This window comes from Microchirus variegatus, assembly GCF_963457635.1.
Source record: "Microchirus variegatus genome assembly, chromosome: 15".
Lineage (NCBI taxonomy): Eukaryota > Metazoa > Chordata > Actinopteri > Pleuronectiformes > Soleidae > Microchirus > Microchirus variegatus.
In genome coordinates this window covers 19,816,344-19,842,401 of record NC_139816.1, presented here as the reverse complement: position 1 = coordinate 19,842,401, position 26,058 = coordinate 19,816,344, and the positions used below count along the sequence as shown (strand labels likewise).

At 40.6% G+C, this 26,058-nt stretch overlaps 1 protein-coding gene across 1 annotated transcript in view; it reads left to right on the top strand.

The window, feature by feature from the left end:
• Nucleotides 1-2,405: 2,405 nt before the first annotated feature.
• Nucleotides 2,406-26,058, top strand: part of abca4a (ATP-binding cassette, sub-family A (ABC1), member 4a) — a gene marked incomplete at both ends in the record, with an annotated part of 29,414 nt that continues 5,761 nt past the window's right edge. The window contains 34 exons of the mRNA XM_083901790.1: nt 2,406-2,471; nt 3,030-3,123; nt 3,224-3,365; nt 3,606-3,745; nt 6,211-6,338; nt 6,971-7,168; nt 9,711-9,800; nt 11,195-11,429; nt 12,052-12,191; nt 14,576-14,692; nt 14,877-15,074; nt 17,025-17,230; nt 17,313-17,489; nt 17,641-17,863; nt 19,070-19,291; nt 19,405-19,609; nt 19,715-19,792; nt 19,892-20,092; nt 20,574-20,751; nt 20,878-21,009; nt 21,140-21,279; nt 21,388-21,525; nt 21,791-21,969; nt 22,639-22,732; nt 23,188-23,393; nt 23,715-23,769; nt 23,910-23,987; nt 24,370-24,539; nt 24,743-24,867; nt 24,980-25,078; nt 25,167-25,356; nt 25,450-25,544; nt 25,695-25,727; nt 25,899-26,004. Coding sequence (XP_083757916.1) covers nt 2,406-2,471; nt 3,030-3,123; nt 3,224-3,365; nt 3,606-3,745; nt 6,211-6,338; nt 6,971-7,168; nt 9,711-9,800; nt 11,195-11,429; nt 12,052-12,191; nt 14,576-14,692; nt 14,877-15,074; nt 17,025-17,230; nt 17,313-17,489; nt 17,641-17,863; nt 19,070-19,291; nt 19,405-19,609; nt 19,715-19,792; nt 19,892-20,092; nt 20,574-20,751; nt 20,878-21,009; nt 21,140-21,279; nt 21,388-21,525; nt 21,791-21,969; nt 22,639-22,732; nt 23,188-23,393; nt 23,715-23,769; nt 23,910-23,987; nt 24,370-24,539; nt 24,743-24,867; nt 24,980-25,078; nt 25,167-25,356; nt 25,450-25,544; nt 25,695-25,727; nt 25,899-26,004 — 4,878 coding nt within the window. The remainder of the gene's footprint in view (nt 2,472-3,029; nt 3,124-3,223; nt 3,366-3,605; nt 3,746-6,210; nt 6,339-6,970; nt 7,169-9,710; nt 9,801-11,194; nt 11,430-12,051; nt 12,192-14,575; nt 14,693-14,876; nt 15,075-17,024; nt 17,231-17,312; nt 17,490-17,640; nt 17,864-19,069; nt 19,292-19,404; nt 19,610-19,714; nt 19,793-19,891; nt 20,093-20,573; nt 20,752-20,877; nt 21,010-21,139; nt 21,280-21,387; nt 21,526-21,790; nt 21,970-22,638; nt 22,733-23,187; nt 23,394-23,714; nt 23,770-23,909; nt 23,988-24,369; nt 24,540-24,742; nt 24,868-24,979; nt 25,079-25,166; nt 25,357-25,449; nt 25,545-25,694; nt 25,728-25,898; nt 26,005-26,058) is intronic.

Below are 26,058 nucleotides of genomic sequence, written 5' to 3'. Positions count from 1 at the left end.
ATGAGCTGTGTTAGCAACCTCAAGGAGCACTCAGTAGAGATGTGGTGCTATGCTTCATTTACTGGGTATTGGTCTGCAGTGCAACTGTTCTCCTGAGGTAAGTGATATGCTAAACTGTCGAAAGCTTTGAAGTATTAGTCTTAATATTAAATACACAGTGTCTGCATTCTGTATTTATCTGTATTTATTTACGAAATTGCATAAATGACCTAGATTTATGTACATTTTGTTAAATGCACCAGAAAGATATATTAGGAATATCCAGTGTTGCTGATGTATCAATGAGTAGTAAATGGAGGATATGGTTTTGCACTTAAACTGTAACCATGAAATATATGAAGCTTTCTCACAGCACCGGATGAATCAAATCAAGTTTATCCACAAATATGCTTTTCAAAATGCAAATGGTATTTTAATTAAAGCTACAGTGTGTAACTTGCACACTGTGTTGGCGTCACTCCCCCCCCATCCCCCAACAAGGAGTCAGTGAGCAGCGATAGCGTCTCAGCAGTTATGATCTTAAGCTTTAAAACAAGCTGCTAGAAGTAAAAACAGCTTCTGCAGTAAGCGACGGAGATGGGTGCTGTGCGAGGAAGACGCGTCCTCTCCAACTGCAGCTTTGTGACACGTGTCTGCATGAGTCAGGACTCTGAGGATTGTGAGGGAACCTTTGTGGGCGCTTCTTGGCGTCCTTCAGTCAAGGGGGTGGACAGTGACATCAGACCGATCCTCACTCCTCAGGCGAGGCTGCAGAGCATTCTGAAAGGATGACTCCATGTGTCCATATATCAACTGTGTGCTGCTGTCACATCATCTTGTGATGCTTCCCCGCACCGTTTGTCAGTGCTGATGTAAACTACATACACATGAAAACAACACACTGCCATAAAGAAAGTTGATCAGGATGCTGTGAAATCATTTGACGATAGTTTGAATAGTTATAGACATACAGTGCCTATAGAAAGTCATTATACCCTTATGAAATAGTCCCTTTTTTTGTTTTACAGCCTGAAATTATAATACATAAAATCCATAATTTCCAATCTTTAATTACACAGTTTGCCTAACAACATTCCAGTGAAAAACATTTTTTTTAATTTCTGAAAAACTGGAATAGCAAGGTTGGAAAAGTGATCAGCCCCTTCAGAATAACCATTATAAACATTCTCAGGTATAAACAATCACCTTCCAGAATACACGCCAAGTTATACCTTGAGGATTCCACGCCTAGTAGTGATATGGTCACACAAAAGAAGTCACCATGGTTGGAAAGATGCTTTCAGTTCTAGGATAAAGTTGTGCAAAGGCACAAGTTAGGAGAAGGAGAAAAAAGAAGATTTGAAAGGCTTTAACTATCCCTACCGTTCAGAGTATTGTCAAAAAGTGGAAGGCATATGGCACCACCCAAACCTTGCATATAGATCGGGCCGCCCCTCCAAACTGGATGACCAAGCCAGGAAAAGATTGAAGGAAGCTACCAAGAGGCCCATGGCGACTTTGAAGGAGTATCAAGTCTTAATGGCAGAGGTTGGTCGATCTGTGCATGTGACAATTTCACATGTTCTACATAACGCTGGTCTGTATGGCAGGGTGGCAAGAAAGAAGCCTCTTCTGAAAATCTGTGGGACTGATCACTTTTCCAACCTTGCTATTGTAGTCATTCATTTTTTTAATCAATTTTTCTAGATTTTTTTTTCCAGTTGAATGTTGTAAGGCAAAATGTGTAATTAAAGCTGGGAAATTACATATTTTATGTATCATAATTTCAGGCTGTAAAACAAAAAAATTGACTATTTCAAAAGGGTATGATGACTTGTCTTAAGCTGCTGATTCTTTTACAACAGGTTACAGTGGAAAATGTGGCTTCATGTAGGTCCATGGTTCTCAAACTGTGGTACATGTAACACCAGTGGTACGCAAGCTTCCCATGGTGGTACTTAAAGGAAAATCAGAAGTACTGTTTGATTGTATGTACCAGGGTATATGATTGGAGTGGAGCTGAGGAATATTAACTGGAGTGCATAGAAAATGAAGTAAATAACACCCAAAAAATAAATAAATAATAATAATATTAGAGTAACCGTATACCTCATTCCATCTTAATCTATTTCCACTATACCAGTGTCTGAAGTATATATGAGGAAGAGGAGGCTGATCAGAAAGCAAATGATCTTATTTGGAATAAATCTGCCTTCTGTGAAAAGTCTTTGCCTATTTATTCCACTGTATTTTAACGTTGGCAATAATATGGTGTTACTTTGAGAGCTCAATATTTTCTCAGGTTAAGTAGTTCGTATAAGAAGTTTGAGAAACACTGATGTAGATCACAGTAATATTGCAGGCTGGTTAAATGCAGGTTTGTTGGCTGGTGCCAGCCCCCGCGGGGGTGAAAAGGTGGTGGAGCCATGGGGGCAAGAGAGCAAGTCAAACTCCTGCTGTGGAAGAACTGGACCATCCGCAGGAGACAGAGGGTAAATTCTCCTCATTCATCATTTGTTCTAATTCTGGTGTTGCGTTGAGCTGAAAGCCTCTACGCTGTCATTCTCTGCGAATGACGCCAACTAATCTCTTTCACCAAAACGTGGGACTCTAATCACAGTGCTACACAATCCACATTTGTTGCGTCGTATATTATCAAAAATACTCCTGTGGCAGACCATGTGTTATTAAATCTAAAACTAGCATCTGTCTATACAACATGACACAAGAAGTAACATCACTTTTAAAAGCATCTTATTTGAAATGAAATGATCTCATACACCTTTAACACATGCTGGTAATATTGATCAGTGGACTTATTCATAGCATTTGTAAAGTTGTAATTTTATCTCCAAATAATACACAGTCCTGGAGTGACTCATATTATTGCCCAATCACTCCGAACAGTTAGAGTTCAAGTAGGAATATGGTGCAGTATTTAGCCCAACTGAGTCTTGGTGAAAATGTGTTTACATATTAGATAATAACTAATTCTCTCAGCATTTATACCATTCTTTTCTATGACATAAACATTGTTACTCTCCGACCAGGTTCGGTTCTTCATGGAGATCATGTGGCCTGTGATGCTGTTCATGGGACTGGTGTGGCTGAGAAGAATAAATCCACTCTACCGTCAACATGAATGTAAGCAGACAACACTGTCCCCAATTTCCTCTGTGGTTCTTGGCATCGTTTTTTCACAAGCGTTGATATCAACACTGATAATGTCTCCTCTCCTTTTCAGGCCACTTCCCGAACAAGGCAATGCCCTCGGCAGGAGCCCTGCCGTGGATCCAGGGTATCTTCTGCAATGCCAACAACCCTTGCTTCCAGTACCCCACCCGTGGTGAATCTCCCGGTCTTGTGTCCAACTACAACAACTCCATGTAAGTGTCATGCTGGGTTAGTAGAGCGAGGTGAATTTGAGCCAGAGATGATGAATTCCTATGAAACATTTGATCTGAGATGAAAAACTAGACTTATATAATGGAGTCAAAGAGAGTTAGTTTAAATGTCTCTGGATTTTTGAAGCCTTGGAGTGAGCGTTCACATATGAAGTGATTACAGTCAGCGTGTTACCAAACATGACTAAACGTTTGTGATCTGCTATTTGCCTTTCTCCTCAGTCTGGCTCGCTTCTACACAGATGCTCAGGAGCTTCTTCTCAGTGATCCACAGTTTCTGCAGCTCAGCCGCATCTGGAGGGAACTCAGTGCCATGAGCAACTTCATGGATACTCTGCGCTCCCATCCGGAACAGATCTCAGGTCAGAGCTCCATGCTTTCATCAACATGCTGCAAAAACACGATCGTATGACAAAGCAAGGCCAAGGTCAGTGAGGTTACTCCAGGTAGTTGTTCCAGTCGAGTAAGCATGACTGGAGGAATTACATTAAAAAGTAAAAGTAAAAATAATTACACCAGGCAATGGGAAGCATCATCATTGTATAATTACCAATGAGTTTTGACAGATAAAAGCTTGGAATCATCATCTTGCGGAAAACCATTTCATAGGATAAACTGTACATGACACCACACAGCTTTCCCCCCATCAATGTGTCTGCAGGGCATAACAGGGTTGCACAACATGGATTTAAGGCTCGTAACATAAGCTGCTTACGTTCACCACCGGTGTGCTGTTTATTTGGTGTAAAAGCAATGCACTTACATTCTGCCTCAGCTTCACGATACGCTTACAACCTTCAATCCATGTCCACCCACTGTGAATTAGAATAGATGCTGAACCAGCATAAAGTAGTTGGAAATTGATATTTTGCTATGAACTCATTTCATTCATCCAGGGTGTCGGTTCAGTTTATTTCCATTTGAATTTAAACAAAAAGAAGTACCAGACAAAAAGGGACATATGACATTCAGGTTTCACATTGGAGCTTGACAGGTGCACGACTGCACCGAGGATTCTTACGTAACAGTCATAGGAAACCTGCAGTTTTCTGTCTTTCTTAAATATGATGTGGCATATAATTCTAAGCAAGGAGTATCACCATGAACTAATGGAGACAAAGATCTGTGTTTTCCAGATTTCTATTTGTCAGTGAATGTCTTATCTGTGTACATATCTAGGCCACAACGTAAGAGATCAAATGTCTGATGGTGATCACATGCACAGGCAGGCAGAGACATTACTGTATATGCCCAAGTTAACGTGTTGGCAAGACAATGTATTCTGTGTTTATTTTAACACCATATTCAGAACTTATATTTAGCATCTCAGCACTACTAGGAGTCAGAATAACTCGATCATCTGCATACATGCAATTGTTTGTCAAGATATTACCAATCATACAGCCAGTTTTGCAGTTTCTTGACTGGTCAGATAAATCAAGATGCCAAGTTTAATCATCCTAATCATATCGTGTTCTGTTTCCAGGCAGTTTAATTATATTAATTGCCCTTATTTGTTCTTGAACCCTGACAGATACCCTTTATATAAAGATATGTTTTGGTTTTCATGGCAGTTTCAGTCTGAGTAACCTGGAGGCTGATGAAGGTGTCTGCTTTTTGACCTGATCCAAGATGTCATGTGGTGTAACACTGGGAACTTGTTTTAAATTACAATTACAACAATCCCTGTCACGTATGCACCTTAGTAGGGGGGAGGTTTACCCTTCTCATTTTCTCATATTTCCCTGCCGGCAAAGAAAATCTTCATGATGGGAGTGGAAATAAGGACTGAGTGCATTTCAGCCTGTGAATGATTGTGTGTGGCCACTCTCATGGAGAAATGCGTAGATGGACCAAAAGAGCTAAAAGAGACACAGATCCACATTCCTTGCAAGTTCCCATGAGCCCAGAAAAAGAAAAAAACATGAATCATGTTGAGAACCAAGTTATGTAACTAATGACTTTACCTCATCATGACTGGTCTTGTTGAACAGGAAATGACATTTCGTTTCGTTTCAGAGGATTTTATGTTCATATTTAAAAACCCCTGATTATGAGGAAGTGTGACAAGGTCTGTTGCGCCATATAATAGTACATTCTGTGTGTAATATTGTTGTCTTGTAGGATTGATTTTAAAATGTTATTGTTGGTTTTTAAAGCTCTTAAAGGTTACCTCTCGGAACTTCTTTGTCTTCACGCTCCATTCCGAGCTCTGAGGTCTAATAACAGGCTGCTTTTAGATGTACCAAAATCCAGGCGATTGGGCCTTTTCTGTCGATGCCCCTAAACTTTGGAATGGGTTACCCATGGAAATTAAATCTGCCCTCACCAGTGAACATTTTAAATCGCTTTTAAACACCAACCTCTTCTCCTTGGCCTTCACCTCAGGATAAAAATAGTCAACCCTGGTTACTTCTATGTAGGTTTTACCATTTTACTATTTTATTAAGTTGTTTGGCCAATTTAGTCATTGGTCAATCTATTTTTTTTAATTCTCTCTCACCTTTTTTCCTCTCTAAATTCTACTCTGTATACTGTAGCCTCTTAAGCAAGCTGTATTCAAGCACAGACAGGCCACGGGAACAATGAGACAGAGGTGGAGTGTCTCCATCCCATGTCTCTATCCCTGGTAATGCCGCGGATTAGTCACAGCTTGCTCAAAATGTTTGCCACCAGATTCTTCCAACCTATTTTGGTGTTATCTATTGCACAACTCCAAACAAAATGCGTAGACAACAGTATAGCCATTAAACGTAACGTGTACAATTAAAACCGGTCATTCCACAAAACCTATGCCTATGTTTATCTCTCTCTCTCTCTGTCTCAGGCCGGGGAGTAAAATTGGAGACAATCCTGAAGGACGACGAAACTCTGACAGCATTCCTGCTGAGAGATGTTCCCCTGACAGAGTCTGTGGTCTATCACTTAGTCAACGCTCAAATCAGGCCTGAACAGGTACACACACACACACACACACACACACACACACACACACACACACACACACACACATATATCCCCACACTATGATGGGCTTGAATATCCAAGAGTACATGTTGTATCATTGTGACATCACCCTGTGCCAGATTCACAACCAGTGTGGAAACTTGCTGTTATGTTGCAAGAGGGTGTTGCTCGTTTGGTATGAATCAAAAGGCTCTTATGGGGCTTTTGGGACTTTTAAGTAAAATACAAAGTCTGTATCTAGTGCAAGAACTATTTGAGGAATCTTTTTAGAATTGAATTTGAATTTGTTTGTTAGAACTATGGTAATATCAATGTTCTTTGCGTCGAGCATTGATGTAACGCTGCCTTTATGTGGACAGGGCAGCCAGTTCACTCCACTAAGAAGCAGTATAATGCATACATTCTCAGTCTTTCTTCAGCAGTGATCACACAGCTGAACACACATACGTTCACAGACTCACCATGTGTGTGTTTTTTGGCAGGCACATACACTGGCTTTGGATTACCAGGGGTTGATTTAGACATTTCTTTGGATAAAAGAGGAACTCTTTACCATGGCTGTAAGCCAAGATAAAATACTTTAGTCACCTTAACCCTACTGTCCATCTTTTTTCCCCCAGTTTGCCTTTGGGGTCCCAGACTTCCATTTAAAAGACATTGCCTGCAGCTTGAACCTGCTGGAGCGTTTCCTCATTTTCCCCAGCCACCGGGGACTCTATGCTGTTCGCAATGCCATGTGCATCCTGACCCCACAACGGCTGCAGATCATTGAGGACAAATTCTATGCCAATGTGGATTTTTTCAAGCTCATCCGACTGGTCAGTGCTCGTTTATCCTGGGATTAAGAAGGCTGATAAGGATGTTTGTTGTCAAGGATTAAAACTGTTGTAAACTTGCTCCGGTCAAACGTACACAGCTATGAACATGGACAGAAATATAGTCTTTGAGCAACTTCCTGAGATAAATAGCATCTTAAATATTACGTTATGTAATGGCTTGCTATCAAAACCTTCATATTTAAACTCATTTCCATAGAAACATACTTCCAATGGCATATGCCATGGTTTGCCTGAAGTTGGCAACATAAAGCTTACACATCCATGTCCATTCATCTTGTTGCCATCTTTATTGTTGCCTTAATATATCTTACTTTATTTTGAAAGTGTTTGTCATATCAAGCAGATGCCATTTCTGTGTTAACTTTTAGCCAAAGTGTGTCTGATAAATGCGTTCATCTGTTCATTCATGATATAACTGACCCATAAGGAGATATAAAAAAAAAGAAAGAAAAAAAATCCTATTTCAGCAGTTGAATAATTACACAATCATAAAAAGAGTCACGTCTAAATGATTTAATGACTGTTATCAGTTAGTTAGTTAAAAATTATGACATTTTATATTATTTGTTTAGAAGTTACACTGACACGGTGAAAGTCGTAAGAAATAAGAAATATTATGCAGATTCCCCTCGCTGTGTTTTTGCGGTCAGTATTTTGTGTGACTGCACGTTTTGTCTGACATCTGGATCCAAACAGCAGGCTGAGACAGGCCTGGTGGGTGACATACAGTATGTTTAAAGTCAGGAGACACAATGTATAAACATCTGCAGGTATTTTTATATGGGCTATGACTTGTAGGCTGGGACGAATATTTCTCATACTATTGCCTTTTAAAGTAAATTAAGTCTTGAAGCATCCATGAGCTATGTAATACAAATGTATCAATCAAAATTTCAGATGTCATTAGTTATTTATTTTTCAAAAATACCATCCTGCATTAACATGTTAACAAATGATAAATAATTACTTAATTTCATGGAGCCTTTCCAGAGTAGTTAAAATGACTAACAATATAAAACATCACTTATTTGACAGATTTGGTGGCATGTTTGAGCAAAATGATTAAATTTAACAATCTGCCCTGCGGCCTTCTTCAAATAGAGGCGAGAACTTGTGAAACAGCCCACAAGCATTAGCCGGGAACACTTTGCCTCTTTCTGTAATTCGATTAGTGTGGAGACACTCCCCTTTTCCAGTAATCACAGGGTACACAGAGAGTAAACGCGGGTCACAACGAGACAACAATTGCTGCCCTCTGCCTCGTCCTCTCCCAGACACATCCACAGGCCAAGGGCATCTCGTTGTCCCTCAGTCTTGTCTGCCTGCCTGTGCCGTGGCAGGAAAACGCTTTCAGTGAAATCACACACTCGATCCCTCTGTCTTTCGCACACACTCTGGGATAAGAAGATATATCACAGAGGAAGGAAGTCTCCGCTGGCAATCCTGTGTCTTGACTGTCTGCTGTTTCCTGGATAAGTAGCCTATTGTGTTGTGTTGCTGGCTGTAAGATCTGAACAAAGCAGCAGGGACCTCATGAGAAAGCAACGCTCAGCAGATATAAGGGAAATATACTTGAAAGCATGCCACACGTCCCACTTATTCCTAATATACTATTTTTTAAAGGCGTTCATATAATTGGCTTGAAATATTTGAATAACACGTGACAAAGAAAACAAGAACATCAGCTGGATAAGGGTGCGAGGATCCTATTGTAATTCAAGGAATTATTATTATTTTTCTCTCCACAGAAACTTGAATTTGACCTCCTAAACGTGCGTGAAAACGGACGAAAATTGCCATGCAAACCATAACAAACCATAACCACCACTGCAAAATGGCTCAGTAGTGCCCCCACAGGTCAAGCGCCTATGTAGCGAGCCGGAATTTAGTTGCACCGAATTTCGCGAAATTCAGTGGGAAGGTTGTCTGGCCCGAGATGAACAAAAAAAATCCTCTTGACACCATGATCTCAAATCAACAGGAAGTCAGCCATCTTGGATTTGGCGTATATATCTTGGCGTTTCGCACGTTTCGTAGCTGAGCTTGCGTGTCTGAGGGCGTTTATCCTTGGAAGAGGAAAAACGCGTCAAATTGTACTAGACCCATCCAAGATTAAATGTTATCAGAATGTTTCACAGATTCAAAAGGGCGTGGCCACGGCAGCCCTTCGGAATTTCGATTGGCTCGCCGCGAAACATGAAATGCGATATAACTTTGCCATATATTGACCAATCGGCATGAAACTTCATAGGTGACATGAGACCCCGCCCCTGAACATGTCTACGAACACGAATTTGACCCGAACGCGATGTCGGCCATCTTTGATTTGTTCTTCTCCCACCCAAAACGTTGCCATGTCTCCTCCCACAGTTTTGAGAAAACCCCCACACATGCTATATTTAAAGACTGAGGTTAAAGACTGAGGTTTCCGAAATAATAAAGTTTGGAGAAAGCAACATTTTCATTTTGAAAAAAAAACAAACTGTACATTAACAGTAACACAATATATGTTTGTCTGTAGCTTCCTCTCGTTCTTGACAACCACTCTGAAGGCGTTAACATTCACTTCTGGGTGCGGGTCATCTCTGCGTCTTCAGACAAACTGCACGAGGTAAGAGACACTCACTCTCACACTGCAGCTCCATTCAAAAGTTCACCACCTGCCTATTTTTAGCCCTCAGGAAACAGTTGCTTCCTCTTGCCTGAGTTTTTACGCAAACACAGACAGGGGGCTATCATTTGGTGCGTGTGAGGAAGGATAAATCTAGAACAGGCCCATTTAGTCGTTTTTTAAAATAGATACATCATCATTATGGGACCATCCCAATGGAAACACAAATGAGGCCCCCAGGAGCACTTAAAGCCACCAGAAATGAACGTGAATTAAAAAAACACACACCACTGACTGAATTATACATTTATTTGTCTTATTTGTGTTTTTTCTCCCCTCACATTAATGTGATTCTTTGTTTGGACCCACATCAGTGCAACCACGGTGTCATTGGTGTGAAGGGTTTAACTGTTTAGTGTCAGGTCTGTTTGTGCAGTTGTAATTAGTGGTTTACCTGTATTTTGAACACTCTGTGTACATGGATGTGTGGCAAGACGTTTGTTTGTTGTGGATGTTGCCATGGACTTCAGTGTGGTCGACAAACCTACATCCTGTTGGCATGGCGAGACACTTGTCTCTGTCTTGATGATAGCTGGGACAGACAAGGGAAAACCACCCAGTCTTTCCTTGATTTGATACACTATGAATGTGCCATTTGGAAGATACCTAAGCTGATAAATAAATGAAGTAAATGGGTTGCTATTTGAAAGTTTACAAGGCAGCATAGAATCACAGGCCTTTCACAACCAAAACTTAGTGGTTTTATTTCCCTCACTCATGAAAGAGAGATAAACTGCAGTGTTTTATGAGTATTTTATGAGTTTATTTACGTGCTATATACATTACCTCAATTTGATAACAAGATAGGTTATCTAGATATCTAGTATTTTCCTTTATCTTAATTTCAAAACAAAGGACAACTGCAGGATTTTCCCACTGTTTTGGGACATAAATGATTCAAGGATTTTTATGATATCATGAGATGAGAAAGTAAATTTATAATATAATTAAAAAAACCTATTTTAAATCCTGTACATAACAAATATAAAATCCTGTAAATGTGAGTTTATCTCATTGATTCCTGCCAGTGTTTCTAGTCTGTGCTGCAGTCAGATTTTTCATTTGTGGCAGTCATGAGCATAATATTGCTTTTAATTGATAGATAGATAGATAGATAGATAGATAGATAGATAGATAGATAGATAGATAGATAGATAGATAGATAGATAGATAGATAGATAGATAGATAGATAGATAGATACTTTATTGAGCCCCATGGGGGAAATTCGCAAGTAAAACAATTATTTATACATCAGCGTTTCAACATAAAATACCCTTTCTGTTGCATCTCAAGGTCTCTGTCTCTGTTCATGATCCCTGTTTCCTCTCCACAGTTGTTCCAGAGGAACAGCACGAAGGAGCTTCTCCAGGTCCTGACTCCTCTCTTCCAGAACAATCTGTCCTTCAGGGAGGTGATGGCCGCTGCCTCCCGTCTGGTGTGTGGTTACACTGAGGGTGCTTTCTCCAGAGTCACCTCCTTTAACTGGTATGAGGACAATAACTACAAGGCCTTCCTGGGTATCAGCGGCAGCAGGACACAGGGCCACTACACGTACGACAACAGCACAAGTGAGTGGACTTGAGACATGTCCAGATCCTGTTTCAGTTCATAATTCCTTTATGTATTCCTTCTACCACACAGTTCATCACCACTGTTGTGTAAACATGGCAAATATTTGCCTCTGTTTTCCTGTTAAGTGGTAGCCAAATTCTTATCAGCATGCATACGGTGTATGCGCTTTTGACCTTTTCTTGACTTGTTGTGTTTCTTGACTTCTTTTTGTGTTTTATGAGAGCTAGATACTGTTATTTTTTGTTATTTACCTACTATTTACTGCTAATTACCTACATTTAATAACAAGGTAGGCTATCTGGATACCTGGTAATTTATTTTATCTTTGTTTCAAAATCAATGACAACTGCAGGGTTTCCCCAATGTTTTGGAACATAAATGATTCAAGGATTCAGTGTTTTTTATTGAGCGAAAAGAGGAAGGTGGAACAATCATACAACCTTAATAAAATGAACAAGGAAGAAATCACAGAAAAAACACCATTTCCAACAACTTCCTTATCTCTGGGTTGCTCCAAGCCTTCTGCAGTGAACACTTTTGACCTTTCCTTGACTTTAAAGTAATGCAGTAACAGTAAGAGAAACAGTGCATTGTACAATGTTAAATCTTTCCCTCCAGCTCCTTTCTGCAATGACCTGATGAGAGAACTGGAGTCCAACCCTGCCACTAGGATTGTGTGGAACTCCGTAAAGCCTATGCTGATGGGTCAGATACTCTACACTCCAGAATCACCGGCTGTCAGACAGATCATACAAAATGTAAGCTGCACAATCTGGTATAACATGGTTTTAATATGTTTTAGATAGTGGGAATCACAAGCTAGCTACAAAGCGTACAACCAATAATAGAAATTAACACAAAAAAATCAGAGATAACCACAATTTTCACAAATCTATAATATCCTTATCTCTGGTTTGCTCCAAGGCTTCTGCAGTGAACAATGCATTTTCCCTCAAAAGAGGATCAGCTTTCCTCATGTCATGTTCAGCCTTTTGTATCTAGATGTCGACGCTTGTTGGTCAAAGCCCTTCAGGGGGGCACCAGTCATGGATGGCTTCTTTGCAATGGAAGAACACAAGCTGATCGGCTGTGGTGGCTATCACACAGTCTACTGGCGCCATGGCTTTTTCAAGGTTATGTAAGCAGCCGGGTCCTGTCCTTTTGAGATGTTTGATCACGCTCACAAAGAGACACACACTTGTGTTTCCTACTTCCCGAACCTTTTATGCCCTCTTTGTTTTCCCCTTCTCTTAGATTTGGATCTTAATTACTCCAAGACAGTAATGAGCAAGGGGTTAATCCATTACTTTACAAGACTGAAAATATGACCTCTATAGGCCACTTGTCTGCTTCCTTTGAACTCTGTCATGCGTCAGTGCATTGCATGCGAAACACTAAGTGATGCATTGTGGCTTTAAACATGTTGTCATTTGAACGCTTCCTTGTCCCACCACAAATGCTGGGGGGGAAAGGATGTTATCACACAACATACTATTTCGATTTCCCTAAAAGCATCAAGGTTGAAAGTATTTCACTGCAGCTAAATTTGGTATCTATGGTAATTATGGCAAATGTGGTCATTGTATGATACACTTTAATACACCCAACATAGTAAATAAAAAAATGCCTATATTTAAACTGAACATTCTACTTTGTGCTGTTGTCCAGGATTTAAACACATAATGTCATATTATGACCTCTTACAAAGCTTGAGCTAGTCAAATTTGAGCTGGCAGACTTACAACTAATTTATGTCTGTGCAGGACTGATTTTCTGACTGAAAAAAACTCAGATATGGCATTTGCAATATGACCACTGATTCTGTTGATTCATCATTGTTACCTCTTAACTGTCAATTTCATGAAATTACATAAATATCATATATTTTGGCTCCATTGAGTTTTCTGCAGCACTGCTGTAGTTCACCTCGTGCTGTTTTGACACATTTTGAATAAGTGCAGTGTGTTTTTTATTTTTAATTTGTACTGAGTCGTATTGTGAGAGATTTGTTAGAGAGCAATTGATTGTGCAGCCTTATTGTAGTGGTGATATATTGGTTTGAGCTTTGAGTGCTTCTCTTGTTAAAATGTTAGATTTGCCTGGTGTTCAGGTTTGCCTGGTGGTGTACAAGCGAGTATCTTTGACTTTGCTGGTTCGATGAATGACACTTTTTACACTTTTTGCAACCCAGCTTTTCCAGCTCCTCCTAACATCGATGCTAAATTGGATGTCATGGCACAACAGTATTTATATATTTAGCAGATTATGCAAGTGGGGTATTACTTGTTGCGCCAAACAATTGACTATATTTCTTAAAACACTGTACATGTTTATGCAAAGAACATCCTACAACCAGCTACAATTTCCTTTGACTGCCCCCTTAGGACAACCCCCACCCCCACCCCTTACTATTTTGAACTGCCCTAGGGAATGAGGAAGTGCTCACTTGTGGGAACCTGACTGAGATTCACTGGGCAGACTGAATGCGTTCGGCCAGTTGTCACCAACGGCCTCCATTATCACCCGGGCTCCATTGTCCCCATTGTCACCCAAAATCAGACACACACAAGAGGAGTTTAATTGGGTGTACTCTTGAGCGCTTTCATCCCCCACTGCACATGGCCGAATACTGAAATAACAAGTGATTGGTATTTGCCATGCAAAGCACTGTACCCACACACAGCCAGGGTTTTAACGATAAGCGTGCGGTAAATATTTGACGATTTGGCACAGAGTGCATTTGTTGCACAGTTGCCACTTATCTGAACGGGCCCGCGGGAATTCTTTGTGTGAGAATGTGCATGTTGTCTTTTCAAAAGGCCTGTTTTCACAGAGAGTTTGATGTGGGAATGGTATGTAGCAGGAGATTAGGAGTGCTGTGACAGTGTGAGTTTGAGAATGTGTACACATGTGCTCATGTATATGTTTGGGAATTTGGTGGGAATTTCTTCCGCGTGAATAGAATTAAAAAGTTAATTATTTTTCAACTGTGGATATTTGTGAGAATAGTTATGTGTGTGTTTTGATAATAATATCCTGTGTTTTTACTGATACACCAACCTTTCAAAATAACATCTACTCACACACATGCACGTACAAACACACATATAACACACACACACACACACCCTCTGTCCTGCAGGCTAACACTACATTTGAGGAGCTGGAGAGGCTAAGGACAATGGGGAAGGCCTGGGAGGAAGTGGCTCCTCAGATCTGGGCTTTTTTCCAAGATGGAATCCAAGTCAAAATGATTCGGGTAGGACAACAAAGTAGATTTAGAATTTGTTTTTTTTTTGCCGGACAGGGCAGAGAACCAAAGATACAATTCAATACAATATCACAGCATTTAAATCACTTCAGTTGTGGTTAAAATGAGAAAAGAAAAACAAAGAAGAAATAAAGGTTAATAAAGGTTATTTGTCCACATCCCTTTGTTCCAGGACACCATTTGTAATCCATCGGTGATGGATTTTATTGACAGGAATCTAGAGGATGCACCGTTCTCCTCCAAACACATACTCAACTTCCTGTACAACGGCCCTCCAGAGGACCGTCCAGAAGACTTGCCTGATTTTGACTGGCGAAACATCTTCAACCTCACTGACAGAGTCATCCGGATGCTCAACCAATATGGGGATGTAAGTTGGAATATTTGAAAATGTTTTGTTTATGTAGGCCTGAGAAATATGTGTCTCTCAAATACCTTGAATACTGGCTGGACTTGTAGAGTTGCTGGGTAGTTTTTGGGGAACATATTTTCAACTAACTTTTCAAGCAATTATCCAATTAGGCAATCACGTGGAAACAGAGCAGCGCATTGTGTTCGTCAAGCTGGTTTCTGGAATCATACTGGGTTTGATGAATGTGGATTTCTTCGAAAGCTGCAGATGGTACCCTCAATATTTGGCATGCACTCATGGTTCCAATCAGCCTAATGTGAACAGGCCAGGCCAGTGGTCATGGTATAATGACTATTGGTATGCAACAATACAAAATGTGCAAAATTTGACTGACAAGTCAAAGAGGGCTCTAAATTTCCTGACAAAAACAAGGTGTCCAGATCCTTTTTTTGCTAACTCTTTAATCCTCACCCCTGACAGATTCTTAAAGGAAGAATGCAGATTGTTTTTCCACTTTTCAGTCCACCTCGAAAGTTGAATTTTAGGGCAGGCCTATTCATGAAATAATCCATTTAGGCACAGGAATTGTCACTTGTTTTTCGATACCACTGTCAGCTCAGTGCTCTAAAAGTGATGTGAGAGTTTACACAAGCTGCTCTCTGCAATTTGTCTTCCTGCCCAAGGACATGGATGTCTACCCAGGTGGGAGAGAGCCAAAGATACACACCAGTTGTCAAGTCTCTTTTGTTTACAGCTGAAGGAGGGGAGGCTTAAAGAAAGGTGAACAAAAAAAAAATCACATACCTTCTTTAGTGAATCCTTCCACATTTAAGGTGGGCCAGTTTATTTGGAACAAAGTTAAAATCACTCTTTCCCCTGCGGAGTCTAATCTGGATGAGAGGCCTATCGCCCTGGGGGGTGACATGGGGGGGCACCTGGGGGCATGGCTGGGTGGATGGTTGGTGCTCTTTGTTTTTGTCCCCGTTGAAGCTTACAGCACTTGAGTGTGACAGAGAGAGTGGGAACGATTGAGGCCGATTAGATACAGCTGCCACTCCATCCACCATCCTTTATAGAGCAGCAACAATGACCGTGGGCTCGATGGCTGGTTGGCCGCATGTTGGTGGCATGCATGCGTATCTCACAGCACAGGGGGGGCCGCAGTAAATGCTTGGATGAATTAATGTGACGGCCTTTGAATCATTAGTCTACTGTATTTTCATTGCATGCCATTGTTTGCAGGGCATGTTTTTTGCATGTGTAGGTGCGTGTATGTGTGTAGGATAGGGTTTGGGGCGGGTATGTGTGCTCTTTGAGAGCTTTGTGATAGTTGTTTTTGTGTGTTTCCTCTTCAATCAGAGCCCTCCCTATTTGCATTAGCCCACAGTGAATGGCTATATCAGACATGCTTTTCAGGGAATAGACAGCCATTGCACAAAATGTCACAGCAAATTACTTATCTATGTGAATGGTAAGACTAAACATTAAGAGGAGGAATTTCTGGCATGCTCTTACTAAAAACACAAACATTTTCTGAGTTCCCGAATTTAAAATGCCACTCTGATCTGATCTTTCATGTAGAGGGTGAATCATACTGTGAAGTTTTAATCTAGCACAATCGCCATATCAAGATTCCAGTTCCACCAAAGTTTAAGCATTTATCAATTTAACACTTATGAGCAAATGTATGCATGTTAAGAAGAAAAAGTACGATGGGAAACATTACTGTATAAGTGCTTAACTTAAGCATTTACACTACTTTTTCAAAAAGCACAGGTGTGCAGCCTGACAAACCTGCTAACTTGGACTTGGACTTGTTGTATTAGTTGTTCACACCAAGGTTCAGAAAGTTGAATCGGATTTCAAGATTCTTTGAAAACTATAAGACATCATGTATAGCTACCGTTTTCAATTGTTCATGCAAATTATCAAAAGTGATTTTTATTCTTCATATTCTCCCTCGTCCAGTGTGTGGTCCTGGACAAGTTTGTGCCTCTGCCTGATGAGGATACTGTCACTTATCGGGCTTTGGACATGTTGGACGACAGAAAGTTCTGGGCAGGCCTCGTCTTTGTCAATATGTACCCTTGGACTACCAGTGCCCCGCCTCATGTTAAGTTCAAAATCCGAATGGATATCGATGCAGTGGAGCGCACCAATAAGGTCAAAGACAGGTTAGCACTGAAGTCAAGTGGAAATAATAGGTTTAGCATAATGATGATAGGCTTTGATGCTAAATATGTATGTGTTGCACAGGTATTGGGACCCTGGCCCTAGAGCTGATCCCATGGATGATCTCCGCTATGTGTGGGGTGGATTTGCTTACCTTCAGGACATAGTAGAGCATGCAATCATCAAGACTCAGACAGGAAAGGAGTGGCCACTGGGTGTTTATCTCCAGCAGATGCCCTACCCTTGTTATGTGGATGATCTGTGAGTGAAAAGCAACATTTTTAGTTTTATTTTTATTACAAATTTGAAAGTTGTAGTAATGATTTACCTTTAATGACTTACTGTCTATTGGTTGTAAGTTCTGAGTTCATCAGTCCCCCATTTTATTTCCTATCCCCCTTCCTCCTTCCAGCTTCATGCTGACACTGAACCGCTGTTTCCCCATCTTCATGGTACTGGCCTGGGTCTACTCTGTGTCCATGATTGTCAAGAGTATCGTTTTAGAGAAGGAGCTCCGTCTGAAGGAGACCCTGAAGGTCACGGGGGTCACCAACGGTGTCATCTGGTCCACCTGGTTTATTGACAGCTTCATCATGATGGGCACTAGCACTGCTCTCCTCACTGCCATCATCATGGTGAGGAACTTGTACCAAGTTTCTATGTAGTCTGATAATGTAGTTTATATCAAGGTCTATAGATCTAGTGTTGATGTTAATACTATGTTGCTTCCTCCTCCTCATTTCTAATGCAATTTCCAAATAAGAAATAATGATGGTAATAGTATGGAATTAAGGAGTTAATATTTTAGAAACACCATGTGATCTTCAAAGTAATATGCAGGTAATTGTTTGGTAATTATAATTACAATAGCATACCACCAGTCTTATACCTTCACATAAAAGAAAATGTGAATCAAAATTGATAATTACCACATTACAAAGTTTAAATTCATGTCCTGCACACATTTTTACCTTGTTATGAATTGCAAAATTATAAACATTATGTTGACATATTGTAATGTTAAGTGTTACCCTCCTTATTGTTAGCAAATTTCTCATGAACAGTGAATGCTCGGCTTTTCACTGTAGTGGCAAGTAGTTGCTATTTTTAGATTTCAGACCGTAATCAACATCTTTAATGGTTAATGCAGTGTCAGTGATTATGTTAACCATCCGAGTTATAAATGTCAAGATATCTTTATCAGATCTGTTAAATAATAAATGATAGTGACTCACTGATTGCATACTTGCGCCTGTTAATCATTAATGAAATAACTGTGTACAATGACATCATGGGAATACTCACAGTGGCCTCAAAGGAATGAGGTGGTCAATAATAAACAATTACACATTTGAAAAGTCACCACTTCCTTCAAGATAATAAGGTGAGGGGATTTTGACCTCTAGTGGTTAAAATGTGAAAAATACCTTTGAATTCTCCTTTCCTTCCAAACATGATTATTTTTTACCAACGAATAAATGCTAAAAAGGTGACTCTCCTAGTTAGACTGTGTAGTTGAGAGTAAAATAACACGAAGAGCACAACAGAAAAGATGTAAATACAGTAAAGAAATATACATTTATCAACTTATTACACGTAACACATGGCTCCTGTATCAGTCATAGCATATAGTCAGATTGGACTGATATTAAGGTAGTTGTACATTTTTATAGTTTAATACTTTCTGTTGTCTTCTACTTCTCTACTAATAGTGTTTTTGCAAATGTAGACTGCTGTAGACCTAACTCATTAATAAAGATGAAGTTAAAATGCAGGAAAAGCAAGTTTCATTGTTCTCTATTCTTAATACATGTCTCTCTGTGTTTCACTATGGTCAACAGGGAGGACGGGTGCTGAACTACAGCAATCCAGTCATCCTCTTCCTCTTTCTTCTGACCTTCACCATGGCTACCATCATGCAGTGCTTCCTCCTCAGCGTCTTCTTCAACCAGGCCAACCTGGCAGCAGCCTGCTGTGGCATTGTTTACTTTGCCCTTTACCTCCCGCACATATTCTTCTTCGCATGGCAGGATCGCATCACCAAGGACATGAAGATCCTGGTGGTGGGTGTAACAGGAATATAAAAGGCATTAAAATAAGACATGGTGACGATGATTTAAATATTTTAAGTCTACCTCCCATCACTCTTGAATGCCTCTCCTGCCTCTTCCCGCAGAGTTTGGTGTCCCAGGTGGCATTTGGTTTTGGGACAGAGTACCTGTCACGGTACGAAGAGCAGGGTCTTGGTCTACAGTGGGACAACATCCAGACCAGTCCTCTGGAGGGGGACGAGTTCTCCTTCCTCACTTCCATTTGCATGATGGGCCTGGACACTGTGCTTTATGCTGTGCTGGCCTGGTACCTTGACAATGTCTTCCCTGGTCAGTGAGATAGTTTTGATTCCAATTATTCTTAGTGTGCAGTATGTAGCCATATTATTTTTTACAGATAACAGCGCTGGTATTCTTTTTTTATTTACCTCACAGGACAATATGGGATTAGCCAACCGTTTTACTTCCCCTTCTTGCCCTGTTACTGGTTCAACACTGTGGCTCCTGCCTCAAGTAAGACTGTAACTTACCTCGTGAATCATCCTACAATGACATCTTGTTTATGTCTAAAATACAGAGCTCAAATAAATATGTATTTATTTTTCTTCAAAGGCGATGGACTTGAATTGGATAAAAAAAGTTTTGATAACCTGGCAAACCAGAAGCAAGGAGAGGAGCAGAAAAAAGAAGACGAGGATGACCAAGAACAGGAGAACCCCAAAACTCTGGAGGAGACTGCTTCATGTGAACATCAGGATCAGAGGGAGAGACTGGGGAAGGAGAGTCTGGCTGATGAGACGCAGGAGAAAAATGGTATTTTATCTTATTTGGTTTTTGTTTTTCTATGAAAAAACATAATTGCACAGTGAAGGTGTTTGCCGTCACATTCTCAGTTTCGTTGTGTGGGAACTCAATGTCCTTGTGTGTATTTGCATTTACTGACATACAGTATGTGAACATACACAGCTTTAGCCTCTCAGTTGCTTCTCAGTTTGCTTAGTTAATAAGTGATGGAAGCTTTTTCTCTTTGCATTCCAAACCCCTGAGATCACATCTATCCTGCCTCTTTCATTCACATCCAGGGACTAAAATGACACCTTTGTTACTTCTTGAAAAGATATGAGGAGTTTTGTTGCATTCTGGTTTATTAATAATCTCTCTGTTTCTTTGTTTATTTGACAGGCACGTCTTCTGTGATGTTTTTTGTTTTGCTTTTAACACAGTCCTCAAATGTACTCTTAGGCCAGGCAAATTAGTAAGACACTCTGAATGTGGTTGTCTTTGTTGTGTGCAGGCCAGCTGTTCTTTGAGGCAGAGCCAGCTGACCTGATGAAGGGTGTTTGTATCCAGGACCTCGTCAAGGTGTTTGGCAGTAGCCCCAGACCAGCAGTGGATGGCCTCAGCATCAGCTTTTATGAGAGCCAGATTACTGCCTTTTTGGGCCACAATGGGGCTGGGAAGACCACCACCATGTATGTCAAACCGATGATGCACAAACATGAAGTCTCTACACACTAATAAGCCGAATGCTGACAATGTGAAAAACTGTACGTCTCCTTATCTCTGCTTGTTTCTCATTCTGTCTCTTTTCCCCCCAGGTCTATTTTGACTGGTATGTTCCCTCCCACCTCAGGGACAGCCACCATCTATGGTAAAGACATCCGCACAGACATGAATGCCATCCGCTTGTCTCTAGGAATGTGTCCTCAACACAACATCCTTTTTCAGCAGTAAGTAACTCCTCTCACATTTAGACTGAATACTGTATATAAAGGAAAAACAAGCCGTGTAATAAATAAGCACATTACCTCTGAATGCTATATAAGTTTGTAACAGGCTTATTTCTTCTGCCTGTGTCAGTATGACTGTGGCAGAGCACATCCTCTTCTACTCACTGCTGAAAGGCCGTCCAATCGCGGAGGCAGAGGAGGAGGTGGAAAACATGCTGCAGGATCTGGGTCTTCCTCACAAGAGAGATGAACTGACCCAGAACCTTTCAGGTTTGTCTGGATGCACATATATACGCACAAATGCAGTAACGCAAACTGGGCTCACACACATAAACGCACAACCTCGCATTACGAGTACTGTATGGTTTGCTTATGCAGGAGGAATGCAGAGGAAGCTGTCAGTTGCCTTGGCGTTTGTTGGTGGGGCTAAGGTGGTGATCCTGGATGAACCCACGTCAGGGGTTGACCCCTACTCCAGACGCTCCATTTGGGACCTGCTTCTGAAATATCGTGCAGGTAACACTGACTCCTGCTGGCTAGAGGAGGGTATAGAGCTCCTATGACGTACAACAGCAGTAATGTGAAGTAAAAAACTAATTTCAACAATTTTTCAATTTTTACTTCCTTCCATCAAATGCCACTCTTCTGGTGACAGAACATTTTATTGACTTATTAAAATTCATGACATCATTATCTGTTTTGTTGGTAATTACTGTTTACATAACAGAGCAGTTAAATAGTTTGATTGCCTCATTGTGCTGCTCTGTCCCTGGTTTTGCAGGACGTACAGTGATAATGTCCACCCACCACATGGACGAGGCTGACCTGCTGAGTGACCGGGTGGCGATCATCTCACAGGGTCGCCTCTTCTGCTGCGGTTCCCCGATCTTCCTCAAGAACTGTTTTGGTGCTGGTTTCTACCTGACTCTTGTACGGCGAATGAAACACAACACTCCCAATGTGAGCAACTGGAATAATTAACATTTGTATGCATTTAAAATGTTAAGACGGGATCAAAATTGTGAATAATTTGTGGTTATCGTTATTATTGATATGACCTATATTTCTACTAATGCTTCTACTAATAATAATGATGATAAATTAGCTGAGTAGTCAAAAATGAAAACAAATTTAAGGGCCATATAAGACAAAATTCAGAACAAAGTAAACTTATAGATTAAATATAGAAACAAATCAAACATGACATTAAAGATGTTAAGTGAATACAATTAATGTTTAAAAAAAAAAAAGAAAAATATATATATTCACATCAGCTGAACTGAACAACATGAAGTCCACATTTAATTTGTTTATTTATTTTACAGGCAAGTTAACTTTATGTGTGGTACTGTAAATACATAATAAGTGTGTCAATGCAGGAACAAGAAAGACATAACATTATTATCTTGTGAGCTGAATACAATTGTAAGGCAAGCCAGATGTGGCCTTGAGGCCTTGAGTTTGACACATTAACTATAATGCATCCCTAATGAAGTTGGTATATCTTAGGAAATAGATGATCATAGAATACTTTTCACATCACACTGAGTGATCAACAGTGTAACCTGTGTTTAAATAAGTCTTTGCGAAAACGCTTGCAGGAGAAAAAGTTGCCATTTTCTCTTCCAGACTAACTGCGACTGCACAGAGGATTGCTCCTGCAAATGCTCCAAATGCTCGAAGTTTAAAGTGAACATGGAGGAGAGCCAGGCTCAGATGGATGGTAAGGTCACCATTAATCCCGTGTTATGTCTATTAACACGCTCATCAAACCAGTTTTTCATTCAACATCAAAATTAGGAATACAATGCCTCAATATCTCTCTGTCACGTTGATGAATACACGGACATTCCAGTGGATTGTTGTTGGTCGACTTTCTGCACCTGCTGTTCACACACCCAGAAACACCCTGTAATCACTGCAGTCTGCCAGCTGCTGTGCACCTTCTGTATTTCTGAAGACAAATGCCTCCCTTATGCGTTTAAGAATAAAATAAGGTGTTGGATGAAGGGCACGATAATATGACAGAACCTTTGACAACGCACACAACAGCTGATTGTAATACAATTCAGCCAAGACAGTAGAGTTTCTGTCAATGGGTCAAATTTCACAGGTGAGGAAAAAAAAGGAGTTATAAGAGAATATAAATATAAAAAGCACAACTTTTGTTATCTTCAGGTAACATGGAGAGAATCACAACCTTGGTCCATCATCACGTGCCGCAGGCTCGTCTAATCGAGGCCATTGGACAGGAGCTGACCTACCTGCTCCCGAACCGTAATTTCCAGCCCAGAGCCTATGCCAGCCTCTTCAGGGAGCTGGAGGAAACCCTGGTGGACATCGGCCTTAGCAGCTTTGGTGTCTCTGACACATCACTGGAGGAGGTGCATGGAATTCATTTGCACAAATACATTTAGATTGTGATCATAGCACTTTAAAAAAAAAAAAAAAAAAAAAAAAAATATGAGACAATAGATCAATCTGACAGTCGGCGCCCCGTGTGAGAGATTCATGTAGTTATTGAAGTGCAAATGCACATTTGCAATGCTTTTCAGCAATTTGAAAAAGAAAACATTGAGAGTGGGGTGATCTGTCATACAGTCAATGCCTCACTTTCACATTCACTTTTATGTTATTATGCTCTCTTTCATACATCTTTGTTAAAAGGAGCAATCTGATTCTCTCTTCTTTTTTCTTTTTTTTAGATCTTCCTGAAGGTCACTGCCGATGGGAATGCAACTAACAGGAAGTGCAATCAAGGTAAAAAAATATAAATAAATAGCACAAGAAGAATAAAGAATAAAAGGAAATTGATGAATGATGTTGCCATATCTCTGTTTTTCCCTGTCTTCCCCTCATGTGAGTTGTGTGCTCTGTATCCCACTCTCTGACTCACCCAGACAAGAGATCATTGCAGCAGATTTCTCGAGCTAGTCTCTGTGGATTGAACAGAGTGGCTGTTGACATGGAGCCACAAGGTGACAGTGGCTTGTAGCTCAGGAGACTTTGCTTTTGCTGAGGGGAGAACATGGATTTCCCATGTTAAAGGCGCTTTACATTCTTTTTATGTGCTAAAAACTGCTTTTGGCAAACATTTTCCTGACAACAGTTTATTTTGCACAGAGCTTCAGCTTGTATGAAGTATTATTAACATATATTCATCAGCGGCTGCCACTGATTAAATTATATGCCCATCGGACATTAGAGCAAACCTCGATATGCACAGTCCATTACTTGTTGGTCACTTTCCACAGAAAACAGAGCATGCTTTGCTTGCCTGCTTGGCCTCTTCATTGTAGCCGACACACCTGTGCAATTCAGGCTCTGCAATGTAACCATAACTCTGTATTCCTGACACAGATGGAGCTTTGAAAAGCAGCGGTCAAGGCCCGTGTGATGTTCCAGACGGTGGTGCAGGCAGAGGGTCTTACCAGGTCAGAGGTCTGTGTCTGATCATCAAACAGTTCTTTGCTCTGCTGATCAAGAGGCTGCATCACGCCACCCGATCCTATAAAGACTTCTTTGCCCAGGTGCATAATCCTCACATCCTATACACACCGATTAACATTTGTCGCATTTTATTTGAGAACAAATTTGACTTATTGGTGTTTTTGATTCAATAGCAAAGCTGACACAACAAACAACTTGGATGTTTTACCCTACATAGTTCATCATTGGACAGATTTTACCCTGGTTTAAAAAACAATATCTCTTATGTCTCTGTTTCTGGTAGATTGTGCTGCCAGCCAGTTTTATTTTCCTGGCACTGACATTTACACTGATTGTTCCACCTTTCGGAGAATATCCGAGTCTAACACTCAGTCCCTGGATGTATGGACGACAGTACACCTTCTTTAGGTGAGCATAAACAAGATAACCTAATAGTTATTTAGCAGCTAAAACGACTTTAAGTATAAATTGGTAAGACTTATTGACTTTGTTTCCATCTTCATCATTTTGTTTACTTCAGTAATGAGCGTCCCATGGATGCTCAGATGAGATATTTTGCTGAGGTGTTGCTGGACAAGCCTGGTTTTGGGACTCGCTGCATGGTGGATGAACCACTGGAGTGAGTTACTTCCACAGTTATAGGTCTATTTTTTCTCTGGACACTACATTGTGCTCTTTTATTGATTATCACATTTTCTTACTGACAGAGATTTTCCATGTAACAACATCACCACAGAGTGGGAGATGCGCCTGGTTAACCCTGCTCTGATAGACATGCTGGCTGGTCCAGAATGGAACTCACTCAGGCCGTCACCAGACTGTCAGTGCAGCACACCCAAGAAACTCACCATGCTGCCGGTGTGCCCTGACGGTGCTGGAGGACTGCCACCTCCACAGGTAGGTGGTTGGGTCAATGACACTCACTTGAAAATGAGGAGCAGATACTAAGTATGAGTCATGAATATATGTTTGTGTTATTTTGTCCATCAGAGGATCCAGTCAACAGGAGATGTTCTCATGGACCTAACAGGCAGGAACATCTCGGACTACCTGGTGAAGACTTACCCCAGCCTCATCAGAACGAGGTATGGTTACAAAATGTATACGTATGGACTTTTACAAAAAAACATATTCTCAATGCAGTGTTATGTTATCTTTTTTTTTACTGTAGTTTCAAAATAGACAGTAAAGTGGTATGCGTCTAAGAATAACCTCTCTGTATAATCTCTTTTCAGCCTGAAAAGCAAATATTGGGTGAATGAGCAAAGGTAATGTCAAAACTCTGTGTCCTTAGTTAATGTCCTTATTTACATGGATGGCTGTATTTGTATAGTGGTGCAGTTCTCCCTCCGGTGGTGTTCATGGTTTACTACAACATGGCCTACAATAGCTGGAGATGCAGTGAAATTGTAAGCACTAATTGACCCTGTGGTGTCCAGGTATGGGGGCATATCAGTGGGAGGGGAGCTTCCAGTTTTAGGGCTGCAGCCAAAAACCATCCAGGATGTGGCAGCTCAGCTGGGACGGCTGCTCAATGTTACTGGGGTACGACTGCAAAACTCTCTCCATATTACATGTTTGTTCATGTTTATGCGCACT